The sequence below is a fragment of the Esox lucius genome, chromosome 7 (assembly GCF_011004845.1).
Source record: "Esox lucius isolate fEsoLuc1 chromosome 7, fEsoLuc1.pri, whole genome shotgun sequence".
In the NCBI taxonomy this organism is placed as follows: domain Eukaryota; kingdom Metazoa; phylum Chordata; class Actinopteri; order Esociformes; family Esocidae; genus Esox; species Esox lucius.
In genome coordinates, this window is record NC_047575.1 from 43,952,995 (window position 1) to 43,972,615 (window position 19,621).

Here is a 19,621-nt window from a genome sequence, read left to right on the forward strand (position 1 = left end):
TCCCAGAGGTTTTAACGGCCTGTTCTGATTAATGTTCTTCCCTGCCTAGTTATTGTGTTCTTTTACATTGTACCACAGAAGAAGACAATCTGCATGGTTTCTTACTGAATTTGCCAGTGTAAGGAAAAGATGCAGTGATACTAATAGAAATGCAGACAACATTTCAATAGGAACAATTAGTTCCATTGAGTCACAGTTTAGTGTGTACTGTACTGTATGTTTTTCACAGCATTATACTTCCTGTTTTCAGCTTTTCTGTTTTCTGAGTGTAACAATTTCCACCCTATAGCCTAACTGTTAGACTAATCAGTAGCTGACGGAGATGGATTTTTAACACATAGGCTTATTTAATCTTGTATCTTAACCTGAACATGGAACAGGCTCTTTCTTCATTTGCGTGACCATACGATCACATTGTGCCTATTTCTAAACATATGTAATGTTCCTGAACTAGACCTGTGCATATCCTGGTGTCTAAGGCAAGTAAAAGTAGTATATAGTAAAGAGACCATGTGTAGCCCTTAGTAGTGTAGTTGCATTTCCCGTATGAGCATAAAAGCAGGACTGGCGTGTCTACACCTACGCCATTTGTTATATTCTCTTCTGTCCTCACAGGGAGTAGCTATGGTGTGTGTGTGTGTGTGCGCATGTGTTTGTGTGGGTGTGTGTGTGCATGCCGTGGTCTCATTAGGGAGAAGCAGGATAAACCCTTTGATAATGTGGAGTATAGAGAGAAATGCTTATGGTCAAGCCAGCATCTTCACTGAATCTTATTCAAGACTGGTGAGAGTGAGGGAAACCCATGCAGCCATTCCGAGGACCCAGCATTACGTTTCATTTGCTAGCTAAACAAAACAAGCTATGATCCTGAAAGTACAAGAGGACATTATTTCACTGATACGGCTGTTACATTAGCTTTGATCCCTAATGGAGGTTGCCAATATCCCCACCCCAAGTCTGTATCCTGAGAGTGGTGGGCTCCGTTATGACGGCAGCAAACACTCGGCCAGAGATGTGCCGAATACTGTGTATCCGGGGCCGTTGGCAAAGCCCATCATTATTAACGGTGGGAGGTAATGCAATGTGGCTGTGGTGATGCTGACCAAGCCAGATAGGGGTATTAACTGGCAGTTTCTCGGCTGCCGGGGGCATTCGGCAACTTCAAGCATTCGACTAATGTAATGTTAATCAAAAACAAATAGTGGGCCTCAGACCCCCGAGGACACCCTTTATGTCTCTCCCTCTGCCCCTACCGACTGCCTCGTCAGCGGAAAACTCACATGGACATATTAGCGCTAATGGTGTTCTTGCTGCCTCTGCCGCTGCCATCCTCGGCTGTTTAAGGGCGCCATCAGTGTGGAGGTGAGTATCTGTAACCCAGGCTTGATCGTAGCCCTTCTGTGTGCACACAGATGTTGTGTTCCGCAGGAATGGCAGACAACTTATGTTTCTTTTTTTCTTTGCGGGGCAAATTACCGGGTTGCCAAATTCGCATGGTGCCTTATTAGCGAAGCCAGCTGTTCTCCTCCCAACAGAGAAGCAGCCGATCCGCTCGCAAAGCAAAACAGGACTTCCGGGTTGTTTTCAATGCTTCCAGGGTTTACAAGCTTGGAACGTTAGAAAGGGGCAGGATTTCGTACACAGCTTATATTGTGGTGATTATAAATTAGTGTGCAGTTGTGGGTCTGCCGTGAGCTCTCCGTGAAGCCACGCAGGCAGTAGAAGATTTGAGCGGGCCGATCACGTTCAGGTACTGCGTGATCCGGGCTCGTCTGGCCAGCTCTTGGCTAGGATATCCTCCACCCATTGTAGCAGTCTTAAAATCTGTCTAGGTCAGCGGTAGAAATGGGAATATACACCGAGTCTGTAGAGGCTGTTTTGTAGCCCTCGATGAGGAGGCTGTTATGCAGATGTGCATAACTCCACCTACCACCCTCTGCCGCGTAATTGTTCATTAAACTGAATGGCATCGAGGCCTATACTTGACATATATTTCCTTGTGGTATTGCTGTTGTGCGGAGCTTATCGCCTGCCAGCTTATTACGTAGCCTCCATATGGTGACTGAATGTTTGTTTTTACTGTCTCCCAGGTGACTACGTTGTGCTGACCGTCTTTTTCGACCTGAGCAGGAGAATGGGCTACTTCACCATCCAGACCTACATTCCCTGCACCCTCATCGTGGTCCTTTCCTGGGTCTCCTTCTGGATCAACAAGGATGCTGTGCCTGCCAGAACATCCTTAGGTAACAAGCAGTGAAAATAAAAAATAATCACTCAGAGATTTCTTTATAAAAAAATAAATATGCCAAAAATGTTGCCGCTACCTTGAGTTTGATAGCATCGAATTCAAACCGACGCATCCACATAACTAGTCAACTTAGCCCCAACACAAATATTTGTGCAGCATTATCAGTGGAGTTCATTAGGAGTGCTGTTGCTAATTAATCTTTGCTTCTCATAACATGGGCCCGTAGAGGGCAGCTGTTTCAGTAACTAGTCTGTCTTGATTATATGATCTTAGCCTGGCGCATATGTTTTTTTTTTATGCACATCTTAATTAGTCATCATTTATGCAACACAGCCGGGAAGTTGCAGCTTCAGCCAAATGCAGGTGCCCATCTTTGCTTTAGGGGAAAGCAGGGGATTTTTTCGGTGTGGCCAGTGTGAATGTTTAAACGCACACTTCTCTCCAAATGTAAGGTACATATTCCTTAGTCAGCTTTTTACACCTTCAAGCCTCACCAGGACTGTGACCCCCGACCCCAAACCTTCACACAAGGCAATTCAGTAACATTGTTGAATCCAGAACTAGTACATGCAGAAGACATCCACTTCATATCAGTAAACCTTTTATTGAGTTTTGCAACAAATGTGGGACCCTATACTGTCAAAGGCTAGGCAAAGGTTATATCTTATAAAGTGTGTCTTATAATCTTCATAAAATGTTACTAATGTTATGACGAAATGTATTTCATGCCAAATGAAAATGGAGTCAAATTTCCCTTGGTTTGCTAGCTGGAAGGATTAATGACTGTGACATATTTCTTAATCCTTCAGTGCCACCCAACCAAATATCACAATCACTCCAGGATATTGGATGGATATTGCAACATTAATCTTGAGGAATGATGATGTCTACCATTTTGCATAAAAAACACATACAAATAAAATTCATATTAGCTGTAAAGTCTTCATGATCTTTAAGAATGGCTAAAGTCTGTGTTTTAGGGATGGTGGCAGCTATGTACACTAACATTCAATGGTTTGGGTCTGTATTTCCATGCTTCAATTTTCGTTAATCTTGTTTATGTTCACTGGTTTGTCCCTTAGCACTCCCTAGACAGTTCAGTTCAGTTTGTGTGTTTCTTTGTGAGGTATTTTCTTGTCGAGACACGACGTACTGAGCCTTTTTCCAGGTTTTCCAGTTGATGATTATTCCTCATTCCTAGTACTTTTTCTACCTGTGATTAGTTCATTCCTTTCCTGTACCTTAGCCTGTTTGATATCTTTTTTTGGAAGACCCTGCATGACCTAACCTACTTTCGTTGCCTGCTCCTTTTGTACCTTTACCATTTCGGATTTACTGTGTTTTGACCATTGCCTGACCATTGCCTGACTTATGGTCAAGCTGCTCCCACAACGGTTCAATAGGGTTGAGATCCGGTTACTGTGCTGACCACTCCATTATAGACAGAATATCAGCTGACTGATTCTTGCCTAAATAGTTCTTGCATAGTTTGGCGCTGTCCCTTGGGTCATTTTCTGGTTGTAGGAGGAAATTGTCCCCAATCAACCGCCATTCCAAGGGGTATGGCATGGAGTTGCATAATGGAGTGATAGCCTTCCTTCTTCAGGATCCCTTTTACCCTGTACGAATCTCCCACTTTACCACCACCAAAGCACCCCCAAACCACAACATTGCCTCCACCATATGCTTGACAGGTGGTGTCAGGCACTTCTCCAATATCTTTTAATTTGGTCTGCGTCCGACGAATGTCACCTCAGACATAGATTTGTCTGTCCAGTTCTTCCTCTGTCCGGTGTCTGAGTACTTTTGCCCATCTAAATCTTTTCTTTTCATTGGCCAATCTGAGATATGGCTTTTTCTTTACAACTCAGCATCCCGGAGTCGCCTCTTCACTGTTCACATTGAGACTGGTGCATTGTGGGTACTATTTAATGAAGCTGCCAGTTGAGGACCTTTGATGCGTCTGTTTCTCAAACTAGACACTCTAATTTATTTGTCCACTTGCTCAGTTGTACATCTCCCACTCTTTCTATTCAGGTTAGAGCCAGTTTGTGCTGCTCTGTAAAGGGAGTAGTACACAGCGTTGTTACTAGATCTTTAGTTTCTTTGCAATTCCTTGCATGGAATAGCCTTCATTTCTCAGATGACTTTCAGAATTAAGTTCTTTGTTTCTGGACATTTTGAGCCTGTACTCAAACCCACAATTACTGATGTTCCAGATACTCAAGTAGTCTATAGAAGTTGTATTGCTCCTTTAATCAGCACAACAGTTTTAATTTGTGCTAACATAATTGCAAAATGGTTTTCTAATGATCAAAAAGTATTAACTTTGATTAGCGAACACAACGTGCCATTGGAACACAGGTGGTTGCTGTTAAAAGGCCTCTGTACGCCTATGTACTGTAGATATTCCATTACAAATCTGTTGTTTCCAGCTATAATAGTCAGTTACAACATTAGCAGTGTCTACACAGTTTTTCTGATCAATTTGATGTTATTTTAAAAGATTTTGTATGAACATATTGGCTGAACTTGAATGCAGAGAGAATGCGTTGTGGCTATGCTGTCCAATATACCGTACTGTGTCAAGTTGTTGCATTTTACATTTGTTTAGCTTTTTTGATTTGTAGAAATTGGAAATGCACTGCACCTGTCAATCTGTCTGGCTTGCCATCTGTCTTTTTATATCTACGGTCTGTCTGTCTATGTCTTTCTGTCTGTATACCAAAGCACTGTGGTATAATCCAGCACTCAGAATTATATTTGCTCAGCATACTAAAATAGTTCAACAATCCATGTTGCATTTCATATTTTCTTTATTTAGTCCTGACGGTCTGAGATTCCTCCATTCTAATAAAAAATGCATAATAAGCTCACATCTCTGGGTCCAGGGAATACATCAATAAAACAGCTGTAAAGGAATACTTTTAACCACAGTTCCAACGTTTCATCCTCTATGTCATTCTCTTACATCACACCATTCTGGAGACCTCCACTGCACCAACTGCATCAAGTTCTACAAAAAAAAATCCCCATGAATTTCTGTGTCCCCGTCTCTGTGTCCCCGTCTCTGTGTCCCCGTCTCTGTGTCCCAGTCTGACTCTGGGCCCTCCCGTCCATTAACAGGCATCACCACTGTGCTGACCATGACTACGCTGAGTACCATAGCCAGGAAGTCGCTGCCTAAGGTGTCTTATGTGACCGCCATGGACCTCTTCGTATCCGTGTGCTTCATCTTCGTCTTCGCCGCGCTGATAGAGTATGGTACACTGCACTACTTTGTGAGCAACAGGAAGCCAAGCGCCAAAAAGGACAAGAAGAAGAAAAATCCGGTGAGTGTCTTTTATCCAACGCAAAGACCGCAATGAGACCAGTGGTCGAGTGGGAATGCACATGTTTTTCTGTCCGGGTACTATCTGTGTATTTCACATCAGTATCAAGAAACAGAATGGTAACCTCACTCATATGGCTTGTAGGCCGGTGATAAGGGGTTACACCACTTTCCGAACACTGCTTCATTTCCAGACTGAAAGCCTCATCAATCATTTCCATCGTATTACTGTGCTATTGCAACATGTAGTCTACTACTATCGGTGTCCCTTAAGGGAGCAGTGATTGTGTGGCCAGCTCACGTCTGTGTGAAAGGCTGGCAGAGAGATAGAACCTGTCTTTAATCCACATCACAGCTGTGGAGTAGTCATTTACGTCCATTGTCACATGACCAGAAGGTGTGTGAGGGGCTCCAAATCCTGACAGCATCATTGTAGCTACAGTGAAAACACCACACTCATGTCATGATGGCTACAATGAAAACACCACACTCACGTCATGGTGGCTACAGTGAAAACACCAGACTCACGTCATGGTGGCTACAGTGAAAACACCAGACTCACGTCATGGTGGCTACAGTGAAAACACCAGACTCACGTCATGGTGGCTACAGTGAAAACACCACACTCACGTCATGGTGGCTACAGTGAAAACACCAGACTCACGTCATGGTGGCTACAGTGAAAACACCAGACTCACGTCATGGTGGCTACAGTGAAAACACCAGACTCACGTCATGGTGGCTACAGTGAAAACACCAGACTCACGTCATGGTGGCTACAGTGAAAACACCAGACTCACGTCATGGTGGCTACAGTGAAAACACCACACTCACGTCATGGTGGCTACAGTGAAAACACCAGACTCACGTCATGGTGGCTACAGTGAAAACACCAGACTCACGTCATGGTGGCTATAGTGAAAACACCAGACTCACGTCATGGTGGCTACAGTGAAAACACCAGACTCTCCTCATGGTGGCTACAGTGAAAACACCAGACTCACGTCATGGTGGCTACAGTGAAAACACCAGACTCACGTCATGGTGGCTACAGTGAAAACACCAGACTCACGTCATGGTGGCTACAGTGAAAACACCAGACTCTCCTCATGGTGGCTACAGTGAAAACACCACACTCACGTCATGGTGGCTACAGTGAAAACACCAGACTCTCCTCATGGTGGCTACAGTGAAAACACCAGACTCTCCTCATGGTGGCTACAGTGAAAACACCAGACTCACGTCATGGTGGCTACAGTGAAAACACCAGACTCACGTCATGGTGGCTACAGTGAAAACACCAGACTCACGTCATGGTGGCTACAGTGAAAACACCAGACTCACGTCATGGTGGCTACAGTGAAAACACCAGACTCACGTCATGGTGGCTACAGTGAAAACACCAGACTCACGTCATGGTGGCTACAGTGAAAACACCACACTCACGTCATGGTGGCTACAGTGAAAACACCAGACTCACGTCATGGTGGCTACAGTGAAAACACCAGACTCACGTCATGGTGGCTATAGTGAAAACACCAGACTCACGTCATGGTGGCTACAGTGAAAACACCAGACTCTCCTCATGGTGGCTACAGTGAAAACACCAGACTCACGTCATGGTGGCTACAGTGAAAACACCAGACTCACGTCATGGTGGCTACAGTGAAAACACCAGACTCACGTCATGGTGGCTACAGTGAAAACACCAGACTCTCCTCATGGTGGCTACAGTGAAAACACCACACTCACGTCATGGTGGCTACAGTGAAAACACCAGACTCTCCTCATGGTGGCTACAGTGAAAACACCAGACTCTCCTCATGGTGGCTACAGTGAAAACACCAGACTCACGTCATGGTGGCTACAGTGAAAACACCAGACTCACGTCATGGTGGCTACAGTGAAAACACCAGACTCACGTCATGGTGGCTACAGTGAAAACACCAGACTCACGTCATGGTGGCTACAGTGAAAACACCAGACTCACGTCATGGTGGCTACAGTGAAAACACCAGACTCTCCTCATGGTGGCTACAGTGAAAACACCACACGTCATGGTGGCTACAGTGAAAACACCACACGTCATGGTGGCTACAGTGAAAACACAAGACTTAGCTAGCCAGGTACTTAACAGACTGTGCAGTGCTCCAGTTTCAGCTCCTCTGTAACTTAGATTTGCTCTGGATATAAACGTGTGCCGGATGAATGAGTAATGATCTGTAGGTGTAGTGCCAGTTTCCCTTCTCTAAGGGGATGTTCTCCCTGAGGTTTGTCACATGGTCTGCCAAGATGTGATGTGAAAGCCTTGGAGATCCTTTTGATCTTCATGAATAGTTTAGAAAATTAAAAAGGACATCGAGGAAATAACATCCTTTCATTTCTCATAGGCTTTAGGGTGTTAAGGTCTAACCGTTTTCTAAAAAGGGAAAAATAAACATTTAAAATGTAATGCTCTATTTTAATGTTATGAGGGTAATGTTTCCAATCAATGCGTTATGCATGGATACATAAACAGTTTATTTATATCAATCTATTAAATGTAATGGAAATGGAACTGATGAGGTATTCCATTAGAACAACTGTTAAATTAGTAAATTCTGTACATGTGTTATTATTGAAGACGGATGGAAAGTAAAAGTACAATTAACCCATAGTCAATGTTTTAGTATTTTTTCTAATAATGCTATTAACTGTACATTAAAATCCAGATGTTTGCATTGTAATGGGTCAGCGTTTGAGCCCTGCTGCGACACTTGTCACCCCTAAGCCATTGACGTCCAGTTTGTGATATGGATATTGCACATCTTTGAAGGTATATTTGACTGGGGATCAACCTGGCGTCCATTGGGATGGATCCTGTCGTGCACATCCCCCCTTCTGTGTGTTTGTGTACGTGTGTGCTTGAGAGTGTGTATGGCTGCGCGCGTGTGTGTGCGCGTCAACGGTGTGTTCCCACTTCTACACTGTTGTTTTATTTAAACATTCTATTTTCTGTCTTTTACATTTGTTCTGTTTTGTGTTGCTCTCTTTTAATTCCACATATTCTTGGTTTCCTGTCGGGGTCAAAAGCTCCTCCGGCTCTTTTCCTCAAAGGTATATTGCCTGTGTCTCAGTTCCAACTATTGACTGCATGTGGCTGCTGCATTTTGCCTCTTTCCGGCCCCAACTAGCACACATCACTGTTACGTGGCTGTTTTAGATACCCGTTCTAAACCGTTACCCCAGAATCTCTACCATTTTACCACCAAAGTGTACGCTGGAAAGCGTGGAGGCAACTAGACATACTTGTGTAGTGACAACATTCCTCTCTTTCGTATAACAAGCCCACACACGTCCACAGCTAGCAAAATGGTGGCACGCAGTGGCTTCATTCTGGTTTTCTTATTTTATTTCTGTCTCACGCCGTGCCATTTTCTGCTGTAAACCAGTGGCAGGTCCTTCTCCCCCCGTCAGTTAAGCTGCCCGCTTGGTTGTGGGGCTTTTAACCTGACACTTCCTATAGAGTCAGCAGAGCCTTAACAGACTGAAATAGACAACCCCTACACGGTGCTAAGCCTAATTAGTAGTGATCATCCTAATGGCTTCACACCAACAGAGTAGATTTAGCCCCAGTCATCTTTAAACACTTGCAGTGCACAGGGTGCAACTGAAGAGCTATATTTAACACTCGAGTGATGAAGACACTGTGCCTGAAAAACCTGAATCATGCTTAATCAATGGTATAAAAACAAAACATTTCTTAATGGGTAACATTACCAAATGTACATTTATACTGTCAGTCAGAAGACACTGTAGAGCAAACATTTTAACCAGCCATTTTCAATTGAAAAGAACTACAGCGGACACCAAACTTTGAGGAGCCCAAGTGTTTTTTTGTTTTTTTTGTCAACTATTCCCCTTGAGAGGGTTGTCTACTTTCACCCGGTTAAAGCTGCAGTGTCACTGTTTTGTCTGCAAGACCCTGGCCACATTGCAGTATCTGTGTATGCTTCAGCTAGCTTCCACCACATGCTTCTTCTGTGCAACCCCCCCCGCCCCCCCGATAACGAGTCACTGCTGCTGCTTCCTGCTGCAAATCCCCATGGCAACTGTCAATCAGTCAGATCAGAATGTGAAACAACCAGTCCATGGTTAACGTGTGGTTTTGTATAGTGTTTCTTTGTGTTGTTCTAGTGCTGTGCAAATTTGAGATGCATGGAACAATCAAATTGTTGCTGGTTGAAAATAAAATAATATTATTGTTTTAATATTTATAATAATAATAAAAACATTCTGGTTGTAGAGTGAATTCCCCATGCTTAGTGCTTATAAGCTGGAAAACAAAAACAACAACAAAAGCAACTGCGGATCAAAATATAACAGGTGGACAACAGGTGGTAAATAGCAGACCAGTAACAATGGATTGCCCTGCACTTTTGCTATTTGACTACTGCCAAAAACATTTGACCACTGCTACTTACCTTTTTAATGTAAAACTACCATAATAAGGTGCTTAACTGTTAGCCAGAAATAATTAGACATTGATATTAAAGTCTCTGCATTTGAGCCAAATGCTTATGGCAAGTGGTACTTGACAAACATGATTTGTTTAATTAGGACAGAACTTTCACAAAGCATTATATAATGTATTAAATGCAATTCAGTATGACCTTTCACCCGAAGCAACTTACAGTCATATATGCATATATATAACGTGTGATGTATCATATGATTACCTAGATGTCGTACTGGCATGGAATCCATTTTAAATAAAAGAAAGAAATGTTTCACGAAGAGCAAAAAGGCTTCTGTAATTAATAATTTCAAAAAGTCGGATTATTTCAAATGTGAAGATACAATAGGTTATTGTGCCGTTTAATTTCTCGTACACATGCCTGATGGAGCAGATTTCTTTCTGATGTCACTGGACTGTTTAAGGAATCATCGAAAATGAAGGCTGTGCCCTTAATGAGCAGGCTTAAAGGTAGATTTAACCCGTTTAGTGGCAGTGCCCTTTTTTATCATAGAGCTAACATCATAAGCCATTTAAAATGATTTTTAATTTCCCTTGTGTGAAATCCATATGGTGGCATCCCCAAACAGAACAATAGTTATGTAATTTCAGTGAATTACATTGCAAAAAGGAACAGTGTTAAGCTGTGGTCCCAATAAAACGCCTCCATTACTGCTTTTGTTCCCTCGATGAGCAGCAGATCCTACAGTGGGTTGCCCAGCCCAGCCCTAGCCTCATCTGTATGTTAAGCACAACTACAGAATGTATCCTTCAGAAGCCAGATACAGCACTTCGCACTCGCAGGCTTTACCCAAATGGGTAATTTGCATTGTGTGTTTCCGAAGGGAGAAGTCCACTGCCAGCAATAAGGCAGTCTGATTTAATGCGGGTGCAACAGATGAGCGTATTTGTATTTTCCTGATGTGCTTTGAAATTTTCCATTGGCTTGTGAAGGTGCAGATTGCATTTTGTGTAGTAACATACACATGTACCATATAGAAGTATATGACTGAAGCAACTCGACTGAACATGCAAATAGTCTTTGCAATTCCTTTTTTCGAAATGGGTATGGGTTTTTGGTGGCAAAACACAAATTCAAATCCAACCTAATATATTACATAATCTTTGTTTGTGATGGGGTTTGCATAATTCCTGAAACATTTTAAAATATTTTTTTTTTAAATTGAATTTCCATGGTCTGTCCAGTACAACACTGACACATTGAAAAACATAAATGCTTACATGAAGAATGATGTCTTGTAGTTGCTAGTTCATTTATTCGTTGTGATAAATTGTGTCAAAATGGAAATAACACAATTGATATTTCTTTTTCATGTTATATGTGGTTTAAGACTGTCAAAACTCAAATGCAATCACAATGCTTCATTTTACATTTACTACTTCCTCCCAGCAATGGTGCCACTTGTTCAAATCAATCGCAATTGCTGCTTTTAGTTTTGATCGACTCATTGTGTCTTCCATACTGCAGCCAAGAAGAATTATCTGCAAGAATTATGCACGCCCCAGTGAGAAAAGTAGAATACAACATTTTACTTCAAAGAAAAAATGTTGCCCTAAGAAATACATACCAATTCAGAAAAAGGAATTGCATAGTCAACCGGCATTTTCCACTGAGCTGCGTCAGTCATAGACTTCCACATAAGATCACTTAAATAATTCCCCCCTTTGTTTAGCCTTTCAGACTATGGTGACTAACTGTGCTTTTCCTGTTAAAAGCAGACACCCACGGTGGACATACGCCCTCGCTCAGCCACTGCCATTCAGATGAACAACGCCACCCACATGCAAGAGCGGGACGAGGAGTACGGCTACGAGTGTCTGGACGGCAAGGACTGCACCAGCTTCTTCTGCTGCTTCGAGGACTGCCGCTCAGGGGCCTGGCGGCACGGGCGGTTGCACATACGCGTCGCCAAGATAGACTCGTATGCTCGCATTTTTTTCCCAACCGCTTTTGGTCTCTTTAACCTGGTCTACTGGATCTCCTATCTTTATCTCTAGAGCCAGTGTTTAGCCAGCCTTATAATATACATTCTGCTCCAGCAAGACCATTTTTAAGAAGGGTGGGACCCACTGAAATGTTTTACTCATTTTAATTTTTTTCTGTTGGATTTTTATTGTTGATCAACATTTCTTGGTATAATTTCTTTGTATGGTTGAAGCAAAGGTTGTAGCAAAACCAATAGGCTTGCAGTGCTCTGGATTCTAATAGTTTAACTACGATTGCGCTTTGGGTAAGCAAGAACCTAATCTCACCGTAGCAATTCTGCATGACTATGTTTAACAGATTTCCCTTGGTAAAGTATTGGTTTATGTTGAATTGAATCTCAATCAGGGTAGCATACAACCTCTTTTTGTGTGCCCTCAGTCAGATCAAAGGGGAACTTTTGGAAGAAAACTAACTCAATTCATTTTGTATGAACAAGTCACAAACCTTAGAAGACAACTTATTATTGAAAACATACTTCCCAATGATTTAAAATGTGTATTTACTTATTATTGGTATAGTCCATCCTTCCAAAATACAAAATAAGCAAAATTCAAAGCACTTTAATATATATGGTGTATTTAATACATACATACATACAGTACCAGTCAAAAGTTTGGACACAGCCATTCACTTGAGTGTCCAAACTTTTGCTGGGACTGTATGTATACATGTGTGTATGTATGTATGTATGTGTGTGTGTGTGTGTGTGTGTGTGTATGTATGTGTGTGTCTATGTATGTATGTATATATGTATGTGTGTGTTTGTTGAACAGTAGCTATGATTTTACATTTAAATTTGTACGTTTTTATTTCTCAGTAAAACATTAACACAGTTAACTTTAACACATAACTTTATCATGTGTGGTCGGATTGCTAGAAAATACTGTTTATGGGCAATGGTCAACTGTACAGACACTGTATATAGTTTATTATTATGTAGTGGTTTACATTTATTGCATGCAACTTTCAGGCCAAAAATCAACACATTTTAAGGTCTTCTATTGTTGGCTATGGATACAAAAAAGAACACTGCTTATTATTCATTTTGATTTTACTACATTTGTTTTGGAAAAATAGAAAAAGAGACAAATGTTCAGTCCAATGTTGTCTCAGATAAAGTTCTCTCTACCAATATGTATTACAAGAGGAATTTTCCAGACCTTACAGGCAAATCATTGTTATATATCAACTTTTATTAACATGTAGACTGTTCTGAGGACCTTTTAAACACTAATGCGGACAATCTTTTTCAAATCACACACAAGTGTGACCGTGCGACTTCCTTTGGGCTCACTATAAAGAAGTAGTATTCTCCCTTTCTTTACCTGCCAACCACTTGGTACGAGTACATATCACACAAACTCATCAGACAGTGTTTTTCTGTATCTTTCCGATGTCGTGTGTACAAGCGTACACCCGCTAAAATGGCCAAACTCTCTGTGACAGAGAACACGCTCTCATTTGTCTCGACTGAACTGCGTTACTTAGACACTACATTAACAGAATCCTTTCCGTCTGTCTCAATGGGTGGTTTAGAGAGACTAAAGGCAAAAATGTACCGTTTAACTGGAGGAATATTGATGAACGTGACAGCTCCATGAAGAAGAAAGCATCTGCTTGTGACCATACCAGATGCATAAGCCTTACTCTGTTGAAGAGAAACACTGTGGAAATTACAATGATCTGACACTGAAAACGTATTGAAAGATCTGTGAGAAGTTCAGGAATTTATATGTGTAAGTTTTGTTAAGTGTTTATAATGCATTATAACATCTTTAATGGGTCACTAATACATAACACATTTATAGAATAACACATTGTGAATGTCAACATACTAATTGTACTTCAGCCCATATGTTAACAAAACACAATACAATTTGAGCGATATTAATGTAACCAAATAATTGCCAACCTGTTCTTTGTTCTAAAGCCAGAGGTTGGGAGCAGTTTTTATATAATTTTTTTAATGTATAATATCAAATACATACATCACAAAACCAACACTTCAGACTCTTCAATTGTCGGGTAGGGCACTTATTGATTTGTTTCATTCTCTTCCATCGCCTTTCACTTTTGTGTTGACTTTGCTGGACTGAGGGATGTTAGAGGATATTTTTCAAGGAATTTGTATTTTCCTTTTAAAATGGCCCTTAAACTAGATATGAATAATGTCATTTGTCAGCAATATCACTAAGACACACTCTTTCGTTCTGTGTAGTTATGCATTCTTAATGATGTTGTATTTTCTATGTTGTGTTCTTCATAGGATCTAATGGCCAGTTATTGTCTGGAGATTAAATGATATAGCTACAGTAAAACGGTTGGTGGTGAAGCTACCTGTAAGCCGGCCTCAATTGACAATATACTTTTGGACTTTTTCGCTGAGATGTTACCTACTTCTTCAGGTACTGAACAGATGTGCTAATTTAGGTGCATTTTCAGATCTTCTGCATTAAATTGTTAGGTTTCTTGTACACGACTGTAGTAACCTTAGTTCACTGAAGTTAAACTCGAGTGGAAGCTGAAACTCTTTCCCTCTTACATTCACTAGTGCGCCTCTAATTTGTACCTGTTGCAAAGCTACAGTATCACTCAGTATCAGGTTTTGTCTTAAGCCTGGATTTTATAATTTATGTTATTCTTTTCACTTCTTGAAAAGAAAGGAATGGATTATTTGGTCAGTTGATAGTTGAACATGTTGTATTTGCTTTAGTTAAAATGCAGAGGAATGTAAGGTGGTGAAAGAACAACTTTAAGTGCCAAACCTTGACACCAATGTGATTTATACTTTCAGAAACCCATAGTATTCAGTTATATTTAAATTTAGAATTACCTTTGATTAGGGTTTTGAAAATAATGTGTGAGTGGGAGAAAAGTGTGTTCTTGGAGAGTTAAATATTTAACAGATGTCAAATATAATATACTATAAACATATACAGCATACAAATCCCCCCCCAAAAAGTGAACATATTTGTTTGCATATCTTTGCTCATCAACTCGTGGTCCATGGCGTATGAATAAATATGAAAGTACAGAGAATAAACCACGCATTACCTTTATTTAAATGTCTCTGTCTTCGAGACACACTTTTAGTAATTCAAATACAACCTCTGAGTAAGAATAAGTCAGCCCAGTGTTTTGTAACTAAGGTTGAGCAGTCAGAAAGTAGAGGTGTTTTAAACTCTGAGGAAGCGGTTTCTGAGCTATATCAAGCCTTAGTATGTATTGTAAGTCAACACGCACTGCATAACCAGTCATTCAAATGTAACAGGTCCTGTTAAAGAACAATGCTGGCATACAACATTAACTATTTAAAATGTCCCCCCCAAAAAACATGATGTTTTTTTCTGGTGAATGCTTTATTTTTCTTGTGCTAGTTTACACAATGGTTTAAGGTTTTGGAATTCCCAGGGTAGTTAGAGTAAGATAGTCATAAAAATGTCCGCACAAGATCAGTCAATCACAAATATGGATATATTTCACATACAGTATAAGTGAAGTGATGAATTGGCTTAATTTAGTTTGGCCTCATGCCTTGCGTCCATCTCCGACCATTGTGGGCACTGTGTATGTTAAATGAAGACAGCATTCAACGATCAAGAAAGACAAAGTAATTTTATTTTGGGGAAACTACGAATAAGACTTACGTGAAGAGCACATGTAAATAATTTTTATTGTTATATATTTTGTCAGACTGGAGAAAAAATAAATATACGCAGCATCATTGCAGTACCGGGTACCTGGGTTCCAATAAGAAAACACATATATTATGAATTCCATTTATATGTTTGTTGTTTGCCATCTCTGTATATTTCTTGAGTATTGAGCTAAAGGGACACAATAATTATTGTTAGGGTCTGCATAATATACTAAATGTACTTAAAAATCCTTTTCATAAGGGAATTGCACAGATGTGGAATTTTACAATAAAAAGATTGCAATTATCAATGTGTCTTGTATGTCAAATTAATGTGTTTTGTACATCGTATTACAATCATTTACACACAAAACACATCTATTCACATTATTCATTTGCAAAAACATGTCTGTATGGTGTGCACGCTGGATCACTGAGTTGCTAATAATGATAACGGTTTTGTGGGCTGACTGATATACTTTGATCTGTCCCTAAAACCTTCTCAAAACTGTCAAATACGCTTTATCTGAGATATATCATCAGGAAGTATATAATTTGTATCAATGATTTGTTATTTCTGTGAAAAGTTTCTCCAAGATGGCATATTCTTTGTTCGATGTGCAATTATGAAAAGACCAGATGCAGCAATAAAGGGAAATTTAACATTTTTGTAAAAAAAAATGTTTTCTTTTCCTACCCCAAAAAGATGTCTTCTGATGTGATTTAATGATTGCAATGGACTCAGAATATCCAACAGATTTGAGCTACTTAGTTGTCAACCCTAATTTCACCAAGTATATTGACAGAAACCTTGCGCAGTACTTGATCTTGTAAAGCCAGAAAAGGTTAAAGACCAAATAGAAATCTAGAAATCAGTCATGGACGAAATGCTAAGTCCTTATTGTTCTAAGCTGTTAACAAGCAGTATGCACATAATATTCCCGGATTCTAAAAAATAAAACATTTGACGCGGCATTTGGAAGCAGGTGAAGTGTTGGTGAGCCGAAGTGTGACAGAGTGTGCCGGGACGCCACGGGAGCATCAGCAAGCAGCCTAGACAAGTGTTTGATGTGTTTCAAGGTGGTAGTGCATGTTGGGTTGGCTGACTGGCACAGGCAGACCTCTGCTTTGGCACCTCCTCATCCCCTGGGTTGAGTCGCAGCTGCTGGGGCAGAGATGGCATAAAATCCCCCTGGTTATTATACAACGCTCTATCAAAGGTAGCCTTTTATCCTCAGAGGTACAAGCTCTTCTGAGAGAAAAAAAAAAAAGTACAAGGCTTCACGATTAATAATTCATCGCAGCCGCTTATTTTTTTTCCACAATTATCGTCATCTTCCTGCCAAACAGTTCAGCCGCCTGGTCTCTGGCGTGTTGCGGCAGTATTTACAGATGTATCATGCAGCTGGAGAGATAGTTGGCCAAGTTAGGCCAGAGGTTTTGTAATGATGACAAGTAGGAGCTCAGCACTGACCAGTCATGAAATGAATGAATGCATTCAGACCACTCTTGGTGAGTCAGCTTTGGAAGGACATTGATCATCACACGTTACACTCACACACGCGTGCTTCCAAAATGTGTTGGTGACTGTATGTTTGAAAGAAATCATAAAGTTTGAGGAAGACCCCTCTGATCTTCTAGTGACTATAGTGTGTACACTGTGGGTTTACACTGGCATTGGGTCTGTACTAAACTTTGGACCAGATCACTAACTGTATGTGAGGCATACTACAATGTCTACAGTATATTCATGTCATTATCATTGAAAAATATTGACAATGTCTTTCCTCTGCATAGAACGGGCTAAAGACAAACATCTAATTTTCTTTAATAGTTTTTCCCCCTCCCCCTCCTAAACAGTAAAATAATTCAAGCTCTTGGATTTCATAGAAAGACATTTGCTTCTGTGACAAAACAGGAATAGAACAGCACACTTGACAGACCTGTGTTGTTGGTGAACTGTCAAAAGACCAGCGTAACAAGGTAATGGAACTTCATAAAGATGGAAAAGGATATAAATAATATCCAAAGCCTTGCAAATTCCAGTCAGTACTGTTCAATCACTTATTAAGAAGTGGAAAATTCTGAGATCTCTTGATACCAAGCCAAGACCATGTAGACCAAGAAGGATTTCAGACAAAACTGCCAGAAATGTACTGCATGGTCGAGTTGCCAGAAAGAAGACTTTACTATGCCAATGCCAAAAAAAAGCTTGGTTACAATATGCCCAACAACACCTTGACACATCTCACAGCTTCTGGCACACTGTAATTTGGAGTGATGAGACCAAAATAGAGATTTATGGTCACAACCATAAGTGCTATGTTTGGAGAGGGGTCAACAAGGCCTACAGTGAACAGAATACTATCCCCACTGTGAAACATGGTGGCGTGTGAGCTCTAAAGGCACAGGGAATCTTGTGAAAATGTATAGCAAGATGAATGCAGCATGTTATCAGAAAATACAGGCAGATAATTTGCATTCTTCTGCATGAAAGCTGCGCACAGGACTTTCCAGCACAACAATGACCCCCAGCACAAGGCCAAGTTGACCCTCCACTGGTTACAGCAGAAAAAAGTGTAGGTTCTGGAGTGGCCATCACAGTCTCCTGACCTTAATATCATCGAGCCACTCTGGGGAGATCTCAAACGTGCGGTTCATGCAAGACGACCAAAGACTTTGCATGACCTGGAGGCCTTTTGCCAAGACGAATGGGCAGCTATACCTCCTGCAAGAATTTATGGCCTCATAGACAATTATATCAAAAGACTGCACACTGTCATTGATGCTAAAGGGGGCAATACACGGTATTAAGAACTTTTGAACAGGGGTTTTATGATTGTGCCATTCTGTTATGACCAATAGTTTAAGAAGAAATAAAAGAAACAAAAGATGTGTTTTGCCTGCTCACTTATGTTTTCTTTACAAATGGGACATATATAATCAATTCTCCAAGGGTATGCAAACTTTAAACATCATATAACATTGGTTTTAATACTAGGAGTTGTCACATGATTGCAAATGGATCCAGTTGAAATAATGGAATAAACTGCATTACAATAGTCAGGAATAATTTTACAATCCTATTGAAGACAGTGAAATTGCAAACTTACTAAAGACAAATGGCAAGCTGTTTAGCTGGTCTGATCAGCTCCCTCCATCGTTACACTGCTCACGCCCACTGAATGTATCAACAAGTCAAACTGCTCCTGATGAATACAAAGGTGAGGCCAAATTCCTCCGCAAATACTATGTTCTAGCTGCAACTCTGTGATCAAGTAACGGAATTATACTGTGATTTGAAGTCTAATGGCAAAAGGGTCTGAATACCATACTTTGTCATTATGAGGTACTGTGTGTAAATTGATACCAAAACTAGTAATCAATTATGAATAAAGTAAGCAAGCAAGTTTATTTATATAGCACAATTCATACATAGAAGCAATTCAATGTTATTTACAATGAAAACAAAATGCAATAGAATAGAATAAAAAACAGACAGATAGTTACAATTCTATAACCACCCTCCAGGGGGACTTCCGTTGTGACATCATCTCTGCATCAATGCCTTACCTGGCTCTCTCCAGGTGGACATTCATGCCATGTCTGTACATGTATTTAATATTCATCCTCAATGAATTACAGTTCCTATAACTCTTTACTGTACCATCCCGGCATCTCAATCCTCACGCTCCAGTGCTTGGATAAACTCGTCAGTCCTTTTGTGAGATAGTACCTCTACATCGATGTTCAAAGAGCAGCAGGGGATCTTGCATTTTCCGTCATCAGCAGATTTTTACATTTATTAATTAACTTAATATAAAATGGAATAACAACCAAATAATTAAAGAAAGAGAGAAATAAAAAAAACATATATACAGCTCTGGAAAAAATAAGGGACC

General features: G+C 40.5%; 1 protein-coding gene across 4 annotated transcripts in view; it reads left to right on the forward strand.

Annotated features, from left to right (window-relative positions):
• gabrg2 (gamma-aminobutyric acid type A receptor subunit gamma2) overlaps positions 1 to 12,745 on the forward strand; it is a 57,354-nt gene extending 44,609 nt beyond the window's left edge. The window contains exons 7-10 of one of the 4 annotated variants that reach the window (XM_010871091.3): positions 2,091 to 2,243; positions 5,375 to 5,580; positions 8,652 to 8,675; positions 11,812 to 12,745. In XM_010871091.3, the coding sequence (XP_010869393.1) occupies positions 2,091 to 2,243; positions 5,375 to 5,580; positions 8,652 to 8,675; positions 11,812 to 12,093 (665 nt within the window). In that variant the 3' untranslated portion in view covers positions 12,094 to 12,745. The remainder of the gene's footprint in view (positions 1 to 2,090; positions 2,244 to 5,374; positions 5,581 to 8,651; positions 8,676 to 11,811) is intronic. The other 3 variants (XM_010871092.3, XM_010871093.3, XM_020047817.2) reach the window with 3 other exon arrangements.
• Positions 12,746 to 19,621: the final 6,876 nt, after the last annotated feature.